This window comes from Orycteropus afer, unplaced genomic scaffold (genome assembly GCF_000298275.1).
Source record: "Orycteropus afer afer isolate SDZICR_OR568_19922 unplaced genomic scaffold, OryAfe1.0 scaffold00218, whole genome shotgun sequence".
Taxonomy (NCBI): domain Eukaryota; kingdom Metazoa; phylum Chordata; class Mammalia; order Tubulidentata; family Orycteropodidae; genus Orycteropus; species Orycteropus afer.
This window is the reverse complement of record NW_006921805.1, coordinates 4,275,728-4,289,303: the sequence shown is the minus strand read 5'-3', so window position 1 is coordinate 4,289,303 and position 13,576 is coordinate 4,275,728. Positions and strand designations below refer to the sequence as shown.

Here is a 13,576-nt window from a genome sequence, read left to right as displayed (position 1 = left end):
TCCCAATTAAAGGATTACAGGAGTTAGTCTTCCCCGCAGGGGGAAGTTAGGAGAATTGAAGCCACTGGAGGTACAAAACTGGACAGAGCCCTCCAAATAGGTAGGGTGATAGAAACTCCAAAACTCACAGAGCATCTTCAAGTCAGGCCCCAAATTAATTACCAATCTCTTTTTCAGCAGTCTACTCATTAGGAAATCACATCTGATGTTCTTACGTTGGAAATCAATGAGAAAATAATATATACTTCTGAAATAATTTTACAGCAAACATTGCTGGGACAGATGTATTTCATAACTTTTTAAATTTCAGTGCAATCTATAAAGCTTTTTCTGAATTTTTTACTTCATATGGGTGATTGTCCTAAGGATGTATACTTCCCTGGTATTACTGTTCACCTTATAGGCCTGTCTATTGTTTGGCTGAAAGCTGAGTCATGGGGAGTGATTTCAGTTCCAGACTTGAACGGTGACTAAAGGCCATAGTCTTGGGTTCCACCAGTCTCTATCAGATCAGTCAGCCTAGTCTTTTTGAGTTTTGTTCCATATTTCTTCCCTCCTATTGTGATCCGTTTCAGAGCAGTCAGCAGTGGTAGCTGGGCATCATCTAGTTCTTCTGGCCTCAGGGTCATGGAGGCTGGATTTGTGGGATCCATTAGTCCTTTGAACTAATTATTTCCATGTGTCTTTGATTTTCTTTACTCTTCTTTGTTCCAGACAGAGACAGATGAATAGCTTCGCTTTAGTTGGCCACTCACAAGCTTTTAAGAAAGACCACAGTTGCTATTCACCGAAGCAGGATATAGAACATTGTCATTGTGGACTGTATTATGCCAGTTGCCTGTGACGTCCCTCAAGACTATCATGCTGAACCCCCAGGGGTAGCAACTCATTTCCTCAAGGTGTTTGGTTATGTTGTTGTTGTTGTTAGGTGCCGTCAAGTCATTTCCGACTCATAGCGACCCCCTGCACAGCAGAACGAAACACTGCCCGATCCCACGCCAGCCCCACAATCCCTGCTATACTTGAACCCATCATTGCAGCCACCGTGTCAATCCATCTCATTGAAGGCCTCCCCCTCTTTCGTTGACCCTTCACCCTACCAAGCATGACATCCTTCTCCAGGGAATGGTCCCTTCTTACAACATGACCAAAATAGGTGAGATGAAGTCTGGCCATTCTTGCTTCCAAGGAGCATTCTGGCTGCACTTCCTCCAGGACAGATCTGTTAGTTCTTTTAGCAGTCCATGGTACTTTCAGCACTCTTCGCCAGCACCACAACTCAAAAGCATCAACTCTTCTTCGGTCTTCCTTATTCATTGTCCAGCTCTCACATGCATACGAGGCGATTGGAAATATCATGGCTTGTGTCAGGCGCACCTTAGTCCTCAAGGAGATATCCTTGCTCCTCAGCACTTGATACAGTTCCTTCACAGTTGACTTTGCCAATGCTACACGTCGTCTAATGTCTTGACTGCTGCTTCCATTGGCATCAATTGTAGAACCAAGCAATGTGAATCTTTTATAGCTAAGAAATTTTCATAATTTTTCCCCCTGTATGCTGTACTATATGCATGGATATATTTGCAGCACATATAAATACGTATGTAGAAATATTCTCTGTCAAACCTATATATGTTCGTGAGTTTCGGTGTTGGTGATCTCTTGCTTTTAACCCTTTGTTTATGTGTTTGTTTTGTCAAGTATAATATGCATATAGTAAATGCATCAAGTGTATCAATATTAAGTATTAGCTAAATTTTGCCCTATGCGTATACTCCTATAATCACCACCAGGATCAAGATAAAGAACATTGCCATCAGTACAGAAAGTTCTCAGCCCTTTCCTAGTCAGCACCCACAAATATCACCTGTGTGACAACCACTATTCTAACTTCTGTCATCATCAGTTAAGTTTTTCTTGTAGTAGAACTTCTTAATAAATGTAATCATATAGTATATACTCTTGTGGCTTGCTTCTTTCACTCAACATGGTGTTTTTCAGATTTAGCTTCATTGTTGAGTATATCAGTAGTTTGGGTTTTTATTTTTTTTATTGCTTTGTAGAATTCCATTGTATGAATGTACTATAGTTACCTATTTTCAAGTTGATAGACTTTTGGGTTGCTTCCTGTTTGGGCTACTATTAGAGAACTTGCTGTGAACATCTATATACATTTCTCTCTTAACCTTTGAGGAAAGATTGTGATATATCCTTGGTAACTCCCTTCAGTCCATTCTCACCCCATCTTCCATTCCAGTAACTACCATATACCCTTCTTGATGGATATTTGTTGAAGTATAGTTTCATACTGGCAGAGTGATTATTTCTGTCTCTTAGCCTTGGTAGGGTAAATAAAATCCAGTGTCAGAATAAATCTACTCAGAGTTTCTACTATTACCACAAATTATGAACAAATAGGTCAGGAAGTCAGTCTCCTGTATTTAAAAACTCTATTTCAGTCTTGTTGCCACTTAAAAACAGACTTTAAAGCACTTAAAAATAGTGCTCCCTAATAGATTTTGGTGACTGATTACAAAAGATTACAGAAGTTTCTCCCAACATTTTCTTTCCTAAAATTCTATTACATTCTTCAAGTTGTACACCATAATCACTTCTGTTTCTGAATTTTTCCTCCCTCATTAACATAAACTCACTTTCCCTCAAGCTTTCTATATACTCTTTCTAGCTGTTATTTTCATTTTGAACCCATGTAGATAGATCTTTAAATAAGCATAGTGCTGAAGGCAGACATTCTTTATTAGCTAAGCTAAACTATTGTTTAATTTAAAGAGGACTTCAGGTGATATTTTTAATTTAAATTTTAAGATTCAAAGATTATCTCAGGGTAATATATTTCAGGAGTTATCCAGACTCCAGGGATCCAAGAAGTCTGGATTCCATGAGAATTTGAAATCTCTTCTGCATTTCCTCCCTTTTCTTTATAAGAGCAGTTCCGAGAATGACAGTGAAAATGCTATATAGATATTGAGAGAGATACAATGTGTTCTATGGGAATTATTATTATTTTGGTAGTTAATTGCAAATTTTTTTTTTCATTTTCATCTTTTTTGTTGTTGTTGTTTAGTTCCCATTGACTTTGCTCCAGCAATAGAATGAAATGTTGCACAGCCCTTCACCATCTCCACTCTATTGGAGTCCATAGTTTGTGGCCACTGTGCATTTTGAATGCCTTCCAACCTCAGGGCCTCATCTTCCAAAACTATGTTGAACAATATTATTGTAGTCCATTGGATTTTCTCTCACTAATTTTCATAAGTTGATTACAAGCCTTTTCTTCCTAGTCTATCTTAGTGTGACCAGTTTACCATGGGTGACCCTGCTGACATTTGAAATGCCAATGATATGGCTTCCAGAATCATAGCAACAAGTAAGCCACCATAGTATGAAAAACTGACAGGTGAGTGGTTGTTCTTTACTTTAAGGAGCAATACAGAACAACACAGAAGCCAGATATCCTGGGTTTGAATCATGGATTTGAAACTCTCTAGCTATATGACTGAGGGTAGGGACTTAACTTCTGAGGCTCACTTTCTTGTCTCTGAAATATAGGGTTGCTTGAAGGAGTATAGAAGACCTAACTTGTGTCAGCCTGGGTGTTTCTGGCAGCAGCCTTGTGAAACGTCCTCTTTGTACCCATGCCTTCTTCCTGCCTCAGCTGCTCTCCTGTCTCTCTGCTAACTTGGGCATTGTCAGGCATCTGTCTACTATGGTTCCTAAACTGATTGCTGAGGCATACTAGGGTGCTGTAGCAAACTTACCAGAAGCAGACCAGGATATTTTAAAATCAAAAGAGAAACTGGTGATACTTGAAATCTGTCAGACATGGAGTCAGAAGTTCACACTTTCAAAAATGGATTGTGGTACATTTCTTTCATTGAAGTCCTATCTTTGCAAGGTTGTATTTTCTATAGCTGCTGTTCTAAAAAGCAGGTACTGTGTGCACACCAGTTTGCAACATGATGGTGGTGGTGTCCAATTTGATTCCAAGCTTTGAGAACTAGTGCAGTCACCAATGGGTACAGAATATCCCAGTAAGTAACTGATTATATAAGAATGAAATCATTTTTTTTTTCCAATTTATGTGTATTATTTTTTCATATGGTTACTAAGTTGTTGTTATCAGGAATTGTTGAGTCAGTTTAGCAACTCCCTGCAACAGAATAGCACTGCCCAATAGGGTTTTCTAGATTGTAATCTTTACCAGAGAAGATTGCCATGTCTTTCTTCCAGGGAGCCATTGTTTGTGTTCAAATTGCTAAGCCTTTGCTTAGCAGTCCAATACTTAACTGACATGAATAATCACTGAGTTATGTGGATCTTAACTTTTAGTAAGTGGTATCTCTTAGGTATTTTTTAGGAGTGCTATGAACTGGAAAATTTGGGAACTTTCTGCTCCGAGGATGTTTAACCTAGAACAGACAACAGTGATATAGATGAAGATGCAGATTTTGTAGCAGACTCATAATAATAACAAATGTTAAAACAGTCAAGGCTGCATTTTGTACATAAACATGCTATTCACCAGGCTCTCACTTCTTTTATTAGCTAATTCACACTTATTATCAAAATTCATTTTAAGTATAAGGTCCTCGAGGAAGACTTCCATGATTTATAACTCTTCTATCTCCATTCTCAGAGCCATCTAAATAAAGGTGACTCATCTAGGTTTTCAGAAACTCTCTGCTTACTCATTCATGGTGTTGTTGTTAAATTAATTTTGACTCATATCAACCCCATGTGACAGAGTTGAACTGCCTATAGCATTTTCTAAGGAGCTCTGGTGCACAGTGCCTAAGGCATTTGACTATTAACCAGAAGGTTAGTAGTTCAAACCTACCAGCTGCTCCACAGAAAGAAAATGGGGCAATTTACTTCCATAAAGATTTACCTCCTCGGAAATCCAATAGGGGTCACTATGAATTGGAATTGATTCGATGGTAGTGGGTTTCTTGGCTGTAATCTTTATAGGAGCAAACCGCTAGGTCTTCTCTTCTGCAGAGTTGCTGGGTGGGTTTGAACTGCCAATATTTTGGTTGGTAGCGGGCACTTAACCATTGCACCACCAAACCAAAAAAAAAAAAAAACCAACTCACAGAGACTCCTCCTTAGGTTTCTGAGGTGGTATCGCTATGTAAGTAGATTGTCCAGTCTTCCTTCTGTGGAGTGGCTGGTGGGTTTGAACCACTAGCCTTCTGGTTAGCAGTCAAATGCCTTAGGCACTACACCACCAGAGCTCCCATTGCACCACCAAGGCTTCTTTAACCATCATGTTCTTCTTAGGGGCGGTCAAGTCGGTTCGACTCATAGCGACCCTGTGTACAACGGAACAAAACACTGCCTGATCTTATGCCATCCTCACAATCTGCTTTACTTGAGCCCATCATTGCAGCCACTATGTCAGTTTATCTTGTTGAGATGGATCCATACCTTTTTTCACTGACTCTCTACTTCACCAAGCATGATAACTTTCTTCAGGGACTGGTCCCTTCTGATAGCATGACAAAGTATGTAAGATGAGGTCTGGCCATTTTCTCTTCTAAGAAGTATTCTTGCTGTCACATATTTTTCCAGGAGAGTGGCTAGTGAGTTCCAATCACTGACCTTTGGTTAGCAGCCAAGCAGTTTAACTACTGTGCCATGAGGGCTCCTTGCAACACTTATCCTCATTAATTCAAACTCACTGCCATCAAGTTGATTCTGAATCATAGTGACCCCCACTGGGTTTCCAAGGCTGTATATCTTTATGGAAACAGACTGTTCCATCTTTCTTCCACAGAGTGGCTGTGGGGTTCGAACCACCTACCTTTTGCTTAGCAGCCAAATACCTTAACCACTACACCGTAAGAGCTCCTTAACATTTACCCTAAGACCTAGTAATTCCAGTCTTAAGTATTTACTAAAGAGAAATGAAAACATGTACACACAAATAATTTTTTTAAGAAAATAATGGTTATAACAGCTTTATTCATAACTGTCAAATGCTGGAAACAATCCAAATGTCCATCAACAGGTAAATGGATAAACAAATTGTGGTATACCTATACAATGGAATATTATTAACAATAGGGAGGAAGGGATTAATGATAAGCCAACAACATGAATGAATCTCAAAATATGCTAAGCTGAAGAAGTCAAACTCAAAAGTATCAACTGCATGAAGTTATGTAATGTTCTATCATGCTGAGATAATAGAAACCATAATAGTCTTGCCTGGCAAGGGGGTGGTTATTGACTGGGAAGTGTCATGAGGAAACTCTCTGGGGTGTTGAAGATGTGTTAGATCTTGACTGGAGTTGTGGTTACATGGGTGAGTATATTTGTCAAACTTCATGGACTGTAAGTTTAAAATCTTTGTATTTTGTTGAACAGAATTTCAAATTCTCATGGAATCCAGACTTTCTGGAGCCATTGAGGTCATCTCTTGAAACTGTTACCCTGAAGAAATCTTTAAACTTTGAACTGAAACTATTCCTTGGAGTTATCTTTGAACCAAATAATATTTACCCTAATTAGAAAAGAATGCTTATCTTAAGCACTACACTCTTTTAAAAAGAATTATCTGTATGCGATCAAATTGACAATTTGAAGATAAGATGATTGGGGCTGGGCACCTTAGAGTTTGTGTTGATGGTGAAATAGTTTGGAAAAGGCTGTCGATAAAGGTGGCACAACTTGAAGAATGAACCAATGTTAATTAATTGTATATGTAGAAATTGTTTAAGTGATGTATTCTTTGTTGTGCATATTTTCACACACAAAAAATTAAAAATCTGTGCATTTTACTCTATATAAAGTAAACTTCTTTTTTTAAAAAAAGGTATTACAGGGTGATTTAACTCTATGTGGTTGCTGGAAATAGGGGTCACGCTATTTTTCATGAAGAAAAATACTACAGAGTATTCTGCAAGGGGTTTTTTTTTTTTCCACGTGGGGCGGGGAAGGAGCGTCCAAGTACCAGAAACCTTAACAAGTCCTGGGAAAGCGTTCCTACGTTTTACAGCGCGAGGCTAGGATCCTGAGATGGCGGGTAGCAAAAAGTAGTCAGACTCCTGGGAACCCCCTAGTCCAGCCCCAACTCTCCCTAGGGTTCCCACCGCCCCTGCCGTTCCCAGAGCCGCAGCCGCGAAGCTCGAGCCTGGACGGGCGGGAGCTCGCCGGCGTCGCGCTGACGTCACGCGCGTGCTGACGTTGCTGGTGGCCGCGGCCTCTGAAGCGGGCTGGGGCTCGGGGGGCGCCGAGTTTGACTAGTTTGGGGGTAGTCGGGAGCTTGGCGTCGCTCCTGCCGCCCGCTGCGGCGAGGGAGCCGCGCGTCGGCCGGGCCGAGCGCGTCCGGCCCGCTCCGGCTGGGGCCCACACTGGCAGCTGGGTAGCACTCGGCAGAAGTTGGCCCCTCGCGGGCGGGCGGCGGCGGCGGCGGCGGCGGCCATGGAGCCCCGCAGCATGGAGTACTTCAGCGCCCAGGTGCAGCAAAAGGACGTCGGCGGCCGGCTGCAGGTCGGCCAAGAGCTGCTGCTGTACCTCGGCACCCCTGGCGCCATTCCGGACCTGGAGGAGGACCTGGGCCACCTCGGGAAGACGATTGACGCGCTCACTGGCTGGGTGGGCTCCAGCAACTACCGGGTAAGCGGCGGCGCGCCCGGACCGGGCACGCCCTCCCTGGCCGGCCCTTTAATCCCTAACTTGAGCGTCCCAGGCGAGCGCCTGGGATGCTTCCCGAGCCGCTCATGCATTGTAAAGGGGAAACCTACGGACACCGGGATACCCCAGCCGCGCCTCCGCTGGTGAGCCGGCCTCTCCGGACGCCAGCGAGGACTTTCTTCCCACCGCGATCAAGTTTTTCCACAATTGTGAAAAACAATTGTGACAAATCTAGCGGCTCCATTTACACTTTGCGGAGTTACTTGGGACTAGGACACAATGTTTATCAGTTTACAAGATATCTGATAACTTACATAAAATAAAGTGTTCGAAGACTTTTTACATTTGTACACAGATGTGTAAACACTACCCGGACTAAGACATAAAGCACCATTTTTAAGTCGAAAAGGTGATAATTATGAATGATAATCCTCTGCTAATTAATGATTTTTATCCTACTTAAGACCTCGTTTCTTTTTTTTCTTTTATAATATTTATACCTGGGAGATTGTGTTCTTCATCTCAGGCACCTTTAGGATTAAATCTGGTCCCTGATCGCATTTGCTGTTCTTCTCTCTAATGCAAAGATGCTGACTTCATGCCGTTATTTATGTCCTTTTAGTGTATTGCCGACAGAAAGCAGTTGAACGCTAATTTTATATTGCCGCAATTGAGGAGTGATGGGATTTGAAACCATGTCATAGCCGATTTGACTGATGCCGAAAATAAATAAAAGGATGAGATAAAGGAAGGAATTAGTGTTTCTGGAGTAGGTAGTAGACTGGCTTTATTGCAGCCACGTTGGGAACCGAGGTAAAAATTCTGTGATTAGTATATACTGTAGTTAACAGTTACTTTTGTTTCTAGTCTTCTGGTGGCAGTGTTGCTTTAAAATGTTGGCTTGAGCCTCCTGTGACTGGAGAGATTATTCTTAGCAGTATATCTCTGTAACCCAGGGAATAAATAGGCTGTTCTTTGAAAGCAGAGGCTGTCCTTTGAATGTAGAAAATAAAGGCAAACTCTAGAATCATTATGCAGATTTAATGGTGAACCTTACATGAGTTTTGGAAGGGTTTGACTTTTTATTTGCAAGGAAAATAAACAGTTTGAGTTAACTTCCTTGAGCTTTATTACATAAAATATTTATTTTTTGAAAGCTTGGAAAAAGTTAATATTTAATAATATATTATTACCATTTGGGGAATTAATCGTATTTCCTTGGAAAAAAACAGCTAAATTAGTATACCCTACAAGAAGGGCATGTACACACTTTAGACTCCAGATAGTTGATTTTATGCTGTCACATAGGCTACTGTAGATAATCAACTCTTTGATGAAGTTTGGCCTCCCTTCCTAAGTAAAGGCTGATGTACTGCCTTCTACTGCACTGGGGGCAGTGAATTAATTGGCTTTGGGCCAGTTAATTCACCGTCAGTGAATTATGATACCTGGGCAGTCCTATCTCTTGAAACACATTCTTGGCTTTTATGATACCACAGTATCCCAATTTTTCTTTAATGTTCTAAGTAGTACTTCCACTCAGTACTGTGTTTTTCCTTTAGCTGTTGTTGGTAGGTGCCATATAGTTGATTTACACCTTACAGTGACCCCATGTGACAAAGTAGAACTGCCCCATAGGGTTTTCTAGGCAGTAATCTTTAAGGAAGCAGTGCCAGGTCCTTATCCATCAGTGGTATGTCCTGGATTCTGATCTCTCTTTACTATACATTCTCTCACTAGATTATGTAGCCTGACACAATTTCAGCAATCAGAAGAGAACTGCCACAGGCTCCCTCCATCTTATCTACATACTTCCTTGTAGCTGTGCCCATATTTCCATCTTCTTTCCTGCAAAAATGAATGAATGGTCTGTGTTCTTTACTAATGCCAGTCTCTCTACCTGTGTATTAGATTCCATCTCCTCTTGTCTACTCAAGGACATCCATCAATACTGCACTCTCCTTCCTGAATCATTAGTTCTCTCCTTTCTGTTAAATTCTATAATAGAAAAACTCTTTTCTGACATTCTGAAGGAGACCATATTCTTACTAGTCAATTAGTTCTATAAACTAAGTTACCCAACTAAACAACAAAAAAAACCAAACCCATTGATTGTTATTAAGTTGATTCCAACTCATAGCAACCCTATGGGACAGAGTAGAACTGTGCCATAGGGTTTCCAAAAATGTAATCTTTACGAGAGCATACTGCCTCATCTTTCTTCTACAGAGTGGCTGGTGGGTTCAAACTATTGAGCTTTCAGTTAACAGTCAAGTGATACTACTATGCCATCAGGACTCAATAGTTACCCAATTAGGTTAACATTTTATTCAAAATACAATAAAATATATTTAACTTTTATTTTTAATGTCCTATAGAATTTTTGAACATAAAGAATTGTACTTAAATTTTAAATAGTGCCTAAGGCACTTGACTGCTAACCAAAAGGCTGGTGGTTCACACCCACCAGCCACTCCTGGGAAGGAAGGTTGGGCAATCTACTTCCGTAGTGATACCGCCTCAGAAACCCAAGGAGGGGTCGCTATGAGTCGGATCCAACTAGATGGCACATAACAGCAACAACTATATATATATATATATATATATATATATATATATATATGGCTTTGGAAGTGTTTCAGAATTTGAAAGTCTTAACTTTCAGAGTATAAAAAATTCATTGATTTAACAAATAATGAGTGCTTTTTATGCCCTGGACATTGTTCTAGGTGCAGAGGGTCCATTAGTGACCAGGACAACCAAGGCTCATTCATTTAGTCTCCTTCAGATTTTTACTGAGGCTCTGTTATGTGCAGGCATTCACTTCTCCAGCCACTGCGGATCCAAGAGTGAAAAAAAAAAAAAAAAGACAAATCACTGACTTGTGAACTTAGATTCTAGCTGGGTGAGAGAAATAAACAAGATAAATTAGCAAAATTTATAATGTTAGATGGTGATAATACTTTGAAGACTAATAAAGCAGTAAAAAGAATAAGGAATGTTGGAAATTTAAATAGTTGATATTGAAGACTTACCTGAGAGAGGAACTAAGTAATTTGGGAGAGTGAGATCCTGGCTGTCATGGAGATCATATTAGAAAGTAGTAGACAGGAGTGCAAATTAGATAATTTCAGGTAACAAGTATTTGTGAAAGAATGAGGGTTAGAATGGATCCTGTCTTGGGTGGTCAAGGAAGTTAGATGACATTTGAGTACAGACATACTCCTATAGGTTTGCTGTGAGTTGGAATCTACTTAACCGTTAAGTAGTGTTAGATTATTTGAGGAACTGTGCCAGGCTGTTTTTCAAAGTAGCTGTACCATTTTATATTCCTGCCAGCAGTGTGGGGGGGTTCTGATGTCTCCACAAATCTTTCTACAGTTGTTACTATCTTTTATTCTAATCATTCTCAGGCATGTGAAGTGGCATAGAATTGTGGTTTTGTTAGCATTTCCCTCATGACCAGTGATGTTGAACATCTTTTCATGTGCTTATTGACCCTTGTTTATCTTTGGAGAAATGTCTGTTCAGGTCCTTTATCCATTTTCAGTCGTGTTATGTCTCTTTATTAGTAAGTATAAGAGTTTTTCATATATTCTAGTTATCAGTCCCATATCAGATAATATAATTTGAAAATATCTTCTTCTATTCTGTGGATCGTCTTTGCACTTTCTTGATAATGTCTTTTGAAGCACAAAAGATTTTAATTTTAATGTAGTCAAATTGTATTCTTTTTTCTTTTGTTGCCTTGTGCTTTTGGTGTCATGTCTACTAAGAAAGCATTGCCAAGACCAGGAAGAGTTATGTCTGTGTTTTCTTATAAGAGTTTTTTTTTTTTTTTTTTTTTAAATAACTTTAGCTCTTAAATTTAGGTCTTTGATCAATTTTGAATTAACTAAAATTTTTCTTGAGGTGGTGCGTTAAGGTACAACTTTATTCTTTTTCATGTGAATATCCAGTTTTCCCAACACTGTCTTTTGAAAACATTCTTTCTTTCCCCATGGAATGGTCTTGGCACCCTTATCGAAAATCATGGACAAATGAGTTTATTTCTACACCCTAAATTCTATTTCATTAATATATATATTTATATATATAACAAACATCCTGATCAATGAAGAAATTGAAGTTGTCAGTGATTTCATTCTACTTTGATCAGTAATCAATGTCCATAGAAGCAGCAATCATGAAATAAAACAACATATTGGGCAAATTTGCTGCAAAAGACTTAAGTGTTAAGAAGCAAAGATACCACTGACAACTAAGGTGTGTCATGTTTTCAAAAGCTGGACAATGAAGAAGGAAGACAGTAGAAGAATTGATGCAGTTGAGTTGTAGGGTTGGTGAAAAATACTGAATATACAGGGGCCTGTCAGAAGAACAAATAAGTCAGTCTTAGGAGAATTACGATTGGGATGTTCCTTACAAGCAAGGATGATAAGATTTCAACTTGTTTACCTTGGATACCTTATCAGGAAGGACAGATCATTAGGAAAGGAGTACCACATTTGGTAAAGTGGACGGTCAGCAAAAACTAGGGAAACCTTCAGTGGGTTGGATTTACACAGTAGATACAACAAGGGACTCAGACATACCAATTATTATGAAAATAGTACAGGGCCAGGTAATGTTACCTTAGGTTATACATAAGGTCACTATGAGTTACATTGGACTCAACAGCAGTTAACAAAAACGATGTATATGTTTATCCTTATGCCAGCATCATGCTGTTTTGATTACTGTTGCATCAGTAAGTCTGGAACTTGTGAAGTGTGAGTCTTCCAACTATTCTGTTCTTTTTAAAGATTGTTACAGATATTCTGTGTCCTTTGCTTTTCCATATGAATTTCAATGTCAGCTTATCAGTTTCTGAAGAGAAGCCAAATGAATTCTGATAGGATTTGCTTGAATTTGTGCATTAATTTGGGGGAGTACTACTGTCTTAATAATATTGTCTTCTGATCTATTAACATGGGATATTTTTACATTTATTTAGATTTTGCTTATTTCTTTCAATAATGTTTGTAGTTTTATAGTTTTCAGACTATAAAACTTCATTTGTTAAAGTTATTACTAAGTATTTTATTTTTGATGCTGTCTTAAATGGACTTTTTTTTTAAATTTCATTTTTGGATTGTTTGCTGCAAGTGTATAAAATAAAATTCATTTTTATATATTGATCTTGCATCCTACAACCTTGATGGACTGGTTTATTGGTTCTAATCGTGTTTTAGTGAATTCCTCAGTGTTTTCTGTATATAGTGATTTCTTGTTGTTTTATTTCCTTTCCATCTGAATGCCTTTTCTTTTCATGCCTAATGGCATTGGCTAAACCTCCAGTATAGTGTTGAATAGAAGTGATAAGGTTAGGCATCCTTGTCTTGTTCCTGATTTTTGTAGGAAAGCATCCAGTCTTTCACTGTTAATTATGTTAGTTGTTTTTTTGTGGATGCCATTTATTAAGTTGTGGAAGTTTTCTTTTTTCCTAGTTCGTTGAGTGTTTTTAATCATGAAAGGGTGTTGGATTTTTGTCAAATGCTTTTTCTCTATCTATTAAGATTATCATGTGGTTTTTGTTGTTTATTTTATTGATGTATTATATTACATTAATTTATTTTTAATATTCAACCAACCTTGAATTTCTGGGATAAATCTCACTTGTTCATGGTGTATAATTATTTTTACATGTTTTGGGATTTATTTTGTAGTGATTTGTTGATAATGTTTGTGTCTTTTCGTAAGTGATACTGGTTTGTATTTTTCTTGTGTCCCTTTGGTATTGGCATAATAGTGGCCTCAGATTTCTTTTCTTTTTTTTTTTTTTTAATTGTGATTTGGGTGAAGATTTACAGAGCAAATATACTTTTCGTACAGCAGTTCACATATACTTTGTCTCATGTCATTGAGCACAGTTTAC

The 13,576-nt window shown here is 38.9% G+C and overlaps 1 protein-coding gene across 1 annotated transcript in view; it reads left to right on the top strand.

Moving 5' to 3' along the window:
• The first annotated feature begins 7,446 nt into the window (after window positions 1-7,446).
• The window catches only part of CLASP2 (cytoplasmic linker associated protein 2), a 323,103-nt gene continuing 316,973 nt past the window's right edge, over window positions 7,447-13,576 (top strand). Inside the window, exon 1 of the mRNA XM_042782017.1 lies at window positions 7,447-7,641. Within this exon, the coding sequence (XP_042637951.1) occupies window positions 7,447-7,641 (195 nt within the window). The remainder of the gene's footprint in view (window positions 7,642-13,576) is intronic.